The following is a 12,147-nucleotide window of genomic DNA, read 5'->3' as shown; positions in this document are numbered from 1 at the left end:
TTCCAACCACGGTGAACATCTTGCTGGCACTAAACCTATGACTTTCAGGCCTGTGCCCTTCTACATGTTTGGTCTCCACCTGGAAAGTCCTTCTGTCCACTTCCCTGCCTTTTCTCAATTACATTTGAGTTCACCCCAGCTTTCTGCCTGGAGACATCATTCATCCTTGGAGTTCAAATGCAATTGGCTTCATGAAGTCTTCCTGGATGGTTAATAATTACATTAGAAATCAAGAACAGGAAAAAATATGGGAAATATCCAACTATTTGGAAATTAAACAATACATTTCTAAATAACCCATGGTTCAAAGAAGAAATCACAAGATAAATTATATATGTTGACTTGAATGAAAAAAAATCAATATTAATGAGTTGTAGCCAAAGCAGTGCTTAAAGGGAAATTTTATAGCTTTAAATACCTGTATCAGGAAAAAAGAAAGAAAGGTCTAAAAGCAATAACATGAGCTTCTTAAGAAACCAGAAAAAGGATAGCAAATAAAATCTAAGGCAAGCAAAGATTAGAGCAGAAATCAATAGACAAGTAAAGAAATTCAACTAGTAATTAAAAAATCTTCCTACCAAGAAAAGCCCAGGGCCAGATGCCGTCACTGGCAAATTTTATCAAATATTTAAAGTAGAAATAATACCAATCCTTCACAAACTCTTTCAGAACACAGAGGAGGACACACTTCCCAAATCATTCTATGATACTGGTATTACCCTGATATCAAAATCAGATAAAGACAACACAAGAAAAGAAAACTACAGACCAATATCCTTCATGAATATAGATGCAAAATCCTAAGCAAAATATTAGCAAACCAAATCCATCAACATAAAAGAATCACACTAAATGAATAAGTGGGATTTATCCCAGGAATGCAAAGTTATTTTAACATTTAAAAATCAGTGTATTACATGATATTAATAGAATGAAGGACAAAAACCACAAGATCATGTCAATGGATGTGGAAAAAGCATTTGAAAAAAATCCAACACCTATATATGATAAAACTTTTTTTTTTTATTTGTATTTTATTTCTTTATTTATTTTTGTGAGGAAGATCAGCCCTGAGCTAACATCTGATGCCAATCCTCCTCTTTTTGCTGAGGAAGACTGGCCCTGGGCTAACATCTGTGCCCATCTTCCTCCACTTTATATGGGACGTTGCCACAGCATGGCCTGACAAGTGGTGCATCGGTGCACACCCGGGATCCGAACCCAGGCCGCCAGCAGGGGAGCGCAGGCAATTAACTGCTACGCCACAGGGCCAGCCCCATGTGATTAAAACTTTGAACAAAGTAAGACTAGAAGAGAACATCCTCAACCTGATGAACCAACAGCTAACATCATACTTAATGGGGAAAGAATGAATACTTTCTCCCTAAAATCTGGAATAAGGCAAGGATGTTGTTTTCACCACATCTGGTCAACACGGAGGGTCTAGCCAGTTAAAGAAAGAAAAAGAAATTAAAGGCATTCAGGTTGGAAAGGAAGAGTAAAACTTCTTTTATTCACAGATGACAGAATCCTGTATGTAGAAAATGCCAAGGAATAGAATAGCATTCCTCTCTCTCTCTTTCTCCCTCTCTCTCTCTCCCTCCCTCCCTCGCTCCCAACTGAATTTAGAAAGGTCATAGGATGCAAGAACAATATCCAAAAATCAACTGTATTTCTATATACTAGCAGCAAACAATCTAGAAATAAAATTAAGAAAACAATTACATTCAAAAAGAAAAAACACTTAGAAATTTAAGTGCAAGTCTTATACACTTAAAACTACAAAACATTGCTGATAGAAATTAAAGAAGATCTAAATAAATGGAGAGGTTCCATGTTCACAGTTTTGAAGACTTAATATTGTCAAGGCTGCAATTCTCTCCAAATTATCTATAAATTCAACACTATACCAACACTATATCAAAATTCTTGCAGGCTTTTTTTGGAGAAATTGACAGGCCAATCCTAAAATTTATATGGAAATGCAAAGGACCTAGAATAGCCAAAATTTTTGAAAAAGAAGAACAGAGTACACCATCCAATTTCAAGACTCACTATAAAGTTACAATGATCAAGACTGTGTGCTTATGTAGATCAATGAACAGAATCGAGAATTCACAAATAAGTCCTTACATTTACGACAAATTGATTTTTTAACAAATCCACCAAGATAATTCAATGGGGGAAAGGATAGTCTTTGAATAAATGATGCTGGGACAAGTGGATATCCACATGGAAAAAAAAGTGAATTTAGACATTTACCTCACACCATACACAAAAATTAACTCAAAATGGATTACAGACCTAAATCTTAGAGCTAAAACTATAAAATTTCTAGAAGAAAATAGAGCAAAAAAATTTTTGCGACTGATTGAGGAGAGTTCTTAGATACAATTTAAAAGCATGATTCATAAAAGAAAAAATTGATAAATTGTACTTCATCAAATTTTAAAACTTTTGTATTTTGAAATACACCATTAAGAAAAAAAAATGACAAGCAACAGACTGGGAGAAAATATTTGCAAATTATGTATCTGATAAAGGTACTGGATCCAGAATATATAAAGAACTTTTACAACTCAATAAGAAGACAACAAAAAACCCAATTGAAAAAATGGGCAAAATATTTGAATCAACATATTACTAAAAAAGATAAGCAAATGGATAACAAGCACTCAAAAAGATGCTTAACATCATTATTCATATGAAAATTAAAACCGTGATGGGATACCACTTCACACTTACCAGAATGGCTATAATAAAAAAGACAGACATAAGTGTTGGTGAAGATTGGAACTTCTTCTTCTAGCAGGACTTTGTTTCCTAAGCACTATGAGATTAAGGGAGATTTCCCTCTGTCTTTTAAAAGTCTTCATGCTAACTCCCCAGCCTCATACATAGTGCCAGAGCTCAGCAAGTGTCATTTAGTATAGTGGATGCAGTGGTTGCACCACCCAGATCCCTTTTCACGTCTGAAACGCTCATTCTCCCAGCTGTATTTATCATCTGAAGGCTCACAGCTGCATCCCTCCCTGAGAATTGCATTTGACTAAAGGAAGATGTTTCATCCAAGGTACACCCTTATCCCCAGGGACAGCCTGCATCCAATGACTGGTTGATTCGAGTCCAAAGGCCAACCCCCTTGCTTCAATTAGGGACATCTCTAAATGGCCATCCCAGCTTCAGAGCTCCCTGGAAGATTGGCTGAGTCCACTGTTGAAATTGTATGTATCACCATTCAACTTCTTCTGCCATATCCTGGTTCTCTTGCTCCCTCATAGGTGTTGTTGGGACAACTCCACAATAAAGCTCCAAATGCAAATCTCAGATTCAGTATCTGTTTCCTGAGGAACTCAACTAGCAACATGTGGAGGAAACTGGTCAAGCTTCTCAGTTTTCCAATCTGTTGCACCAGTCCCACATGACCATCAAAAGCCTTGCTGGGTTTCTATTTCCCTCAGTAGAGACTCTCTGCATGCACCAAGCCTGCTCCTTAGTCCGTGTCCAGAATCAGTAAATGCCACCAGCAAACAAAATGGTCACTCACCTCAGGAGAGCTTCTCCCTCTCTGGAATTCCTATTCACCTAGTCCTTGTTGCCTTCACAGCTCTAACCTGTCTTCAAACATATGACTCGTAATTTATCCATATTTTTCTGGTTGTTGCAGGGAGGGTGTTGGGCTGCCGTGACCTACTACATCCTATCTAGAAGTGGAAGTCTCTAGACACAGATTTTCAAAATTCCAAATGTATGGATATTATTAACTTTTGTTCCTAACTTAATTATAGTCAGAGAAGTTATTTGTATTATTCAAATATTTTAAAATTTGCTGAAATTTTTTTTGGTCAAATACATAGTCAAATTTAATAAAATATTTCATGTACTCAGAAAGAATATGGATTCTCACTGTTGGATGCCATGCCCCGTATGTTTATGGAATCAAGCTTGTTAATTGTTTTATTCAAATCTATATCCTTACTGATTTTTGTCTTCTTGATCTGTTTCTGAAAGAAGGACAGTAAAATTTCCTACCACTAAGGTAAACATCAGTTTTCCTTATAGTTCTCTCCATATTTGCTTTATATATTTTGGGCCAATGTTATTTGATGCATAAAGTTTAGAATTACTATAAGTTCCTGGTGAAGTGAAACTTTAAGTAATGATTTTCATTATCTCTAGTAATGCCTTTGCTTCTACTTTTATTAATATTAACACAGCTATACCGTCTTGCTTAGATTAAGTCTTTCTCTCTCCTGCAATTCATTTTTTATTTAGATGTTTAAGCTCTTGTACTAGCTGGTGAATGGTGAACATTGACAAATTATTTCCTCTGCAGAACCATATTCCCAGATAGTACGAATATATGGTTAAACTAACATTAATACATATTACCATTTTATCGATTAAATAATAAAACAAAGTATCAACTATCCAGATATTAAGTTAATTCAAAAAGCGTGTAAAATATTTGATTTGTGATCAATTCATTGGTAGAAATCCACTACTTTTTTGGTGGGAAAGACAAGGAAAAAAATATCACACTTCAAACAAAAATTAGTTAATAAACAACTTCCAATAGGTATGGCAAAGAATTACTAGATTTTCAGAAATTTTACAATGAAATGTTTTAACTACAAAGGATCTCTACCTTTAAAAAAAGTTTACTAAATAAAAGGACTTATTCTATACATCCTGTACAAAACAAAGGCAACATTTTACTAGAATATTTCATAGCCTCCTCCCATTCTGTCTTCAGGCCCTCCCCTCTTAAGTTGCACCCCAAGTGTAAACATTAAATTAACCGTAAGACTTTTTTGTCTGAAGACATTACACGCATGTGCTTCTGTAGATTGTGTTTTTTACATGAACTTTCAACCAAAGATTTGTGATTTTTCAAACGGGAGGTTTTCATGGCAGCACAAAATGAGATTTATAGAAAGACATTAAATAAATCACCATAAGTCTTGCTAAGGATCCAACAAATCAATTGTTGCACAAACCTGATGTATACTGGTACACACGTGAGGTGGTAAACATAAAGCTGTAGACCAATAACCATATAGGCCTTACTTGCAAAGTTTGAAATGACTGAAGGAATAAACCACATATGGTTTACAGTGCTGTTCATAATTCCTAGGATTTTAATTCTGTATGATACTAAAAAATATACAGGTATTGTGCTGGGTATTTTGCCACCTAATCTCTCAATTTTTTACATATTGTTTCTGATGTGGGAATAGGAGTAAGCCAAACATAGAGGGTGCAGTTCTGTCAAGCTTGTGGCTTTTCAATATTGCTATGGAATCTTCATTAGACTTGTCATGCATTAAGCCTACATGCTGGCGAATATGTATGACCAATTAAGTCCTGTCTCAAGTTCCACTTGCAAAGCAACAGCATCAGGCAGCCAGGTTTTATTGAATGGAACAGTTGTTTCTATGGCTGGAATCTTTGAAGTGTAGCAGCATTGCAGAACGATACTTCTCCAAATACAAATACGAATCGCTTGCTGTTAAAGCTCCGTGCCGCTTTTGTCTTACAAACTGTACTGCATCTTCACTTTTCATTCCACCCTCAATTAATGCTAGGGCAACAAGCACTGGAGTTCTCCCAGGACCTGCAACACAGCGAACGGCAGTACAACAACCAGGTTCTTCACGAAATTTAATATTTACAAGACTTAACCAGTTGTCAACAGTCTGGTTAGACGGGGATGAACCATCATCAAAAGGCCGGTCCAGAACCTGGATGCCTTCTTTCTCCACAAGAGCAATGTCATAAGTTGTTTCACATACTCTTAGTGTTGTGGTAACTCCATATTTCTTAAGTTCCTCTAAAAATTTGTTTAAGGTTGCACTGGTTGGATTGTGTGTAACAAGAAATCTCATGTTCCTGTATGTGACTTCCATAGGGGCTGGGCGGTGCATCGGAGCCTTGTTAATTTAGTTAAAAAACACTCAATACAGTTACAAAAATTTTTTTAATATAGAAATGATGTAAAGGGGGGCCGGCTCCGTGGCTTAGCGGTTAAGTGCGCGCACTCCACTACTGGCAGCCAGGGTTCAGATCCCAGGCGTGCACAGACACACCACTTCTCCGGCCATGCTGAGGCTGCGTCCCACATAACAGCAGCCAGAAGGATGTGCAACTATGACATACAACTCTCTACTGGGGCTTTGGGGGGAAAAAAAAAAGGAGGAGAAATGATGTAAAGAAACTGAAGTCTACTCCAATATACTGGAAATTCTCAATGATTTGAATATTTTGAAATAGGGGTAAGAGGAAATGAAATGCACCTCCTAACAAGAGCAATCCTTGTTCAGTAATAACTGAGTCAATGGAAAGGAAATGTACCTAGATTTACTCCATCAGGTCAGAATTCTTGTGAAATGCTCTGAAGATTTCAATTCTACCCGTCTGTGCCCAGGATAACCGCTCCAGGGGGCTTCTTGGTGTAGCAGTAATGGATGCCTCCAGTTCACTTGTCCTCATAAAGGTCGTGCTGTGCCTGGCAGCAATCTCTGGGGCCCTTCAGAAACTCCATGAAGGCGTGACCAAGAACACCACAGAAAGGAGTCTGTTTACTCACTAAACATTGTGGCCCAGTCATACAGCCGGTCCCGCGGCATTGACACAGGCGGTGGTGCAGTAGCAGTCGTCGGGAGGCGGCGGCAAGGCACCAGCCTCTCACGTGCGCCAGCCTCGAGAGAGCCACTGCGCGCGCGCCGAGGCGTTCTTGCGTCACAAGCCCTCCCTTTTATAGCCGCCGTGACGTACGCGCCTCTTCACCAATCACGGCCGGGCGAACCGAGGACCTATGAGCGAGCGAGGGCGTGAGGCCCACCTCCCGCAGACGTCACCACGCCGGCCGCGAATGTGAACCGGGTGTTGAAGGCAGAAGCGTTGGCGCCCAAGCACGCTCTCCTCAGTGTGGGGAGGAAAGGGCCTGAGGAGGGGCACAGGGTCGGAAATGGTGGGGGAGCAAGCCCGGGAGAGGCTGAAGAGAGACGCGGGGGTGGACTGAGACGGGCTGGGAAGGGAAAGTAGTGGAAGAAGAGTTCCATCCATTGACCTTGACGTGTCTTTTTCTAGCGGCGTCACGTTTTAGCGTGACTCTTAACAACAACATATTGCTAGGCTTTTTTTCAATCCAGTCTGACAAACTTTGTCTTTTAACTGAATAACTTAGTCCATTTACATTATATTTTTTATTTTATATTACATTATGATGTTATTGCTACATTTGTATCTGTTGTTGCTCTCATTTTTTGCTGACATATTTCTCTTTTTATCTTTTCTTGATTTCTTTCAGATTAAGGTTTTTCCTCCCGTAAGTCCATATTTTGCCTCTACTGTTTTGCAACTTTGTAATTGGGCTTAAAACTTAGCAGTTATTATAGGTTAGACACTGTTCTAAATCTAAATGGCTTTATATAAATTCATTTGACACAACCACCCCATGAATTAGAGACTAGTATTATTTCTATTGTTCTGATAAATATTTTTTTAATACTAGCATTCCCTGAGGATTTCCGTAAACACGTAGCCACCAAGCTAGAGACTTCATTTCCCAAGCTCCGTTTCAGCGTGGTGTGGCCATGTGATTAAATTCTGGCCAGTGGGACGTGGGCAGAAATAATGGTGCCACTTCTAGGTTATACTCCTGAAAAAAAAATACACAGTTGCTCCCCTTCCCTTTTCTTCCTACTTGCTAATTGGGAGATGATGAGAACTGGAGCAGTGGCCTTGACCCAGTGGTGGAAACCACAGGAGAAGCTAGTAGAGCCACCCTTCTATCTTGGACTGCTTACCTGTAGGCTGTTTCTTGAGAGAAAAATGCACTTCTGTTTTGGTTAAGCCACTGTTATTTGATCTCGGTTAAAGAACTATTCTAACTAACAAAATTTAACTGAAAGGACTGAAGTGCCACCTGATTTGGGGAAAGGTGAAAGGAGGAAGAGTAAAGACTCAAAACCACAATGAAACACTTCTAGTGCCGGCCAAGATGGAGTAAGCCCACTACAGCATGTCTCTCCAATTGATTATAACTGAACAGAACCTAAAAAGCAACTACCTGAGAACTCTGAAAAGTAAACAGTAGCAGGGGGATTGTGTCAGTAAGTCAAAACTTGAAGAATGACTAGCATAGTGATGAATTTACTGGTGAATTAATTCCTCTTCTGGCTTTGACTTGAGGACAATCCGATATCCAGAACCACGCAGACAGCATAAACTCGAGAGAAATCCTCTCTTTCTGGCCAGAGAACCAGGAAAAGCGTTCCCTGTGAGCTGGAGAGTGTGAAGGGAATGCCCTTTTTTTTCCTTTTTTTCCCCTCCCAGGTGTGCCCCAAGACCAGCTGCAGTTATGAATCTGCATAGCAGCAATAGTGGTGGTGGTGGAATTGAAAGCACCCGAGACCCTGAGAGAGCCTGTCTTCCTGACCAGAGGAACCAGGAAAAGGGAATCCTGTGGTCAGAAGAGTGTGGGAATATCTGTTATTTTTTTCTGTCGTATGTCTCATTGCTTCACCCCAGGGTCAGCCCATCATGTGGAATGTTGAGAGACTGAAGGGAGCCAAAACTCTCAGAAAAACCCTCTCTTTATAGCCAGCGGACTGTAGAGCATATGAGAAATTCCAGAGAGAAGCAAGCTGAAGAAAGAAATCCCCTAATTCCGTGTATGAATGAATATGTCTCAGGTTTACTCCCAAGGTGCACACTTGAAAAACAGATCCAAAGAAACAGCCTTTGAGAAATTGAACTGACATCATAACTACTACCCACAGAAGGTGAGACAGATCATGCATTCTGAACTTCAAGATTTTGTTTGCTTAAAAAAAAAAAAATGGACATTCTCCAGAGGATTTTAACAGGACCCCGAGTTTCATAAAATAATGTTCAAAATGTCCAAGATACAATAGAAAATTACTCAACATACAAAGAGCCAAGAAAATGTAACTAATTCTCAAGGAAAAAGACAACATATACCAACCCAAGATGACCTCAATATTGGAATTCTTAGATAAAGATCTTAAAGCAGATATAACCATACTCTATGAGGTAAAAGTAAACACTATGAAATGAAAGAAAAGATAGACATTCTCAGGAGAGAAATAGAAACTATAAAAAAGAAGCAAATGGAAGTTTTAGAACTGAAAAAAATATAATGCAAATTCACTAGATGGGTTCAATAACAGAACATAGATGATGGAGGAAAGAATCAGTGAATTTGAAGATAGATTAATAGAAATTATCCTGTCTGAAAAACAGAAAAGAAGGTGAAAATAATAAAGCCTCAGAGATATGTGGGATTATATCAAAAAGATTTTATATGAATTTCATTGGAGTCCCAAAAGGAGAGGAGAAAGATACTGTTGCAGAACAAACATTTGAATAATGGACAAAACCTTCCCAAATTTGGTGAAAGACATAAATGTAAAGATTCAAGAAACTCAGTAAACCCCAAACATGATAAACCCAAAATAGACTGCACCCAAGATACATCATAATCAAACTGCTGAAAACCAAAAAATAAAGAAGAAAATCTTGATAACAGCCAGATAAAAAGAACACATAACAAATAGGGAACAATGATTCAAGTGGCTGAATTTTTCATCAGAAACCATGGAACCAGAAATAGTGGAATAATACCTTTAAAGTGCTTAAAAAAAAAAAAAAAAAGAACTGTTCATTCAGAATGCTATTTCCAGCAAAAATGCCTTTCAGGAATAAAGGTAAAGACATTCTCATATGAATGGAGGCTAAAAAAGATTCTCGTGCCACTGTTATGGACTGAACTGTGACCGCTCAAAATTCATATGTTGAACTCCTAACCCCTAGTACCTCAGATTGCGACTATATTTGGACATAGGTGATTAAGTTAAAATGAGGTCAGTAGAGTGGGCCCTATTCCAATATAACTGTTGTCCTTATAAGAGGAGGAAATTAGGACACAGACACAAACTCAAAGAAAGCAAAAGAAAAAAATAATAAAGAGCAGAAATTACATTGAGAAGAAAAAAATAGAGAAAAATTAATGGAACCAAAAGCTGGTTCTTTGAAAAGACCAATATATTTTTAAAAACTAGCCAGAATAACCAAGAAAAAAAGACAAAAATTAGCGATATTGAGAGTCAAAGAGGGGATTTCACTACAGACCCCACAGACATAAAAGGATAACAACTGGATGCCCGTAAGTTCAAGAATAATTGAAATTCCTTGATACAACCTACCAGAATTGAATTCATCATTTAAAACTTGCCAATAAAGAAGACTCCAGGCCTGGATGGTTTCATTAGTGAATTCTAGAAAGTATTTAAGAAAGAAAGAATACCATTTCTTCACAATCTCTTCTAGAAAATAGAATAAAAGGGAACATTTACCAACTCATTTTATGAGGTCATCTTTACCCTGATATCAAAACTTGATGAAGACACTACAAAAAATAAAAGAATGTTACAAAACATAAGAATATTACAAGAAAACCATAATAAGCCTTTAACACTTGAATTGTCAAGTGTCCTTCCTTCTCCACCTCAAATCCCTCTATAATCCTGCAAAACCAAACTCAACCAAACCCCAAAAAAAGAGCTCTCAGATACGTCTATGCAGCCCAAGGAAAAATGCCAGCAGCCTCAGGTCACTTACTGCATGCCCTCTGATGCAGGGCTCGATGATAATTATCTATTTATATTAGTGGATTGTTAAATCAATTTTGTTCAGTCTAATCAGAATTTTTTAATGAAATAAAATAAAATAGAAATTATCAGAATGCTTTGTAGATGGATGGGACAAGTATAGCTCTGTAAAACTTTTGTCTCAATTGTATGTGTGGGCACAGGTTCTGTGTTGTAATATGAAATGTATTTCTTTTACTGAGTCTTACTCAAAAATGTTTGACAAATAGTGGAGTATGTGCTTCCGAACAGCTATCCTAACTCTCATCTCACTCTTCTTATGAAGAGTCAAAGAGGAAGACAAAAATGGACATAGTTCTCTAGAACTGAAGGGCATTTTCAAAAGCAGAGTCCTTCACTTTACTCACTTTTGATAGCTTAAGCTTGTAATAATATTGAAGGAAAGCCATCTAGAGCAGGATCTCTTAACCTGGGGTCCAGGTCCAGAGGTCTAGGAAACCTCTAATTGCATGCAAAATGTTGTATATGAAAGTGTATGTATTTTTAGGAAAGGGTCCATATTTTTCATCAGATTCTCAAGAGCCCACAACTGTCCAAAATTTTAAAAACCACTGAAATGGGGAATCCTTTGATACATTAAGCTGGTCTGGTAGTGCCATAGTTCTGGGAATGACGGAACTTAATGACAATAATTCAAACTGATTTAGAAAAAGCCATGCTAATTGAGTCTGGCCTAATAACAGGGTTGGACTCATACAAGGTTAGCCATTAAGATCAGTGAAGAAGATACCAAATTATGAAGATTTGCTCAAAAAAAAAAGAACATCCATTCTTTATTTTATGAAATCAGCTGTTTTAATGAAGGACTATAATGAATTTTGATTCTTAAAATAGTTGAATGGTAAAAAAATATTAGGTTTCATAACCTAACTCACATAACCACATCTCCATCTTAGCATTGATCGACAGGTACACAGGGCCTTGACATCTGTTGCCATGACCCCTTGTCACTCTTTGCCCAGCTATTTCCTATTTCTCCTTAAAAATTCAGCTTAGGCCTCATCTTCTCCAAAAGTTTTCCTTCTCTGTGCCAGGATAACTGCCTACAAGGGCTCCACCTTGCTCTTCCCTAACAACCAGTGCACAGCGCTATTAGGTATTGACCTTGTTACATGGAGATTTTCTAGTCACATCTCACCTCTGCATCACACAGTAAGTGCTCTAAAGGCAGGCAGGGACTGATGAGGTCTTAATCTCCAGGTCACCATAAATTAGCTTGGTGCTTGGCACACAGTCAGAGTCAGTACCACGGTAATAAATTATAAGTTCAGTTCCTACAGTAAAAAATGTCTATGAAGTTAAATCTCTTCACCTAAAGATATCAGAATTGCCTAAAGTCTTTTTTTCTTTAACAAGGCAGTCTATGTTTTTTAAAAATATTAATACAACACTATTATAGTAATTTATTATATATTAGAGACAGAAATACTCCAAGGGTGCATCAAATATG

At 37.9% G+C, this 12,147-nt stretch overlaps 1 protein-coding gene across 2 annotated transcripts; it reads right to left on the bottom strand.

The window, feature by feature from the left end:
* Nucleotides 1-5,414: 5,414 nt before the first annotated feature.
* LOC101397344 (protein tyrosine phosphatase type IVA 1-like) lies at nucleotides 5,415-5,927 on the bottom strand. 2 transcript variants are annotated; one of them, XM_087434022.1, is made up of 2 exons: nucleotides 5,814-5,927; nucleotides 5,415-5,744 (listed from the first exon to the last, which is right to left on the bottom strand). In XM_087434022.1, exons 1-2 carry the CDS (start codon nucleotides 5,925-5,927, stop codon nucleotides 5,415-5,417), a joined length of 444 nt encoding a protein of 147 aa, XP_087290148.1. The 2 variants fall into 2 exon arrangements, with proteins under 2 accessions (XP_087290148.1, XP_087290147.1); XM_087434021.1 differs by having other exon boundaries at nucleotides 5,415-5,927.
* Between the last annotated feature and the right edge of the window lie 6,220 nt (nucleotides 5,928-12,147).

This window comes from Ceratotherium simum, chromosome 7 (assembly GCF_057802395.1).
Source record: "Ceratotherium simum simum isolate JZ-2026a chromosome 7, ASM5780239v1, whole genome shotgun sequence".
NCBI lineage: Eukaryota > Metazoa > Chordata > Mammalia > Perissodactyla > Rhinocerotidae > Ceratotherium > Ceratotherium simum.
This window is presented reverse-complemented; position numbering and strand designations above follow the sequence as displayed.

Bases quoted from the DNA above. Each gene is read 5' to 3' on its own strand.
- LOC101397344 (XM_087434021.1), bottom strand. From the start codon at position 5,927: ATGCACCGCCCAGCCCCTATGGAAGTCACATACAGGAACATGAGATTT.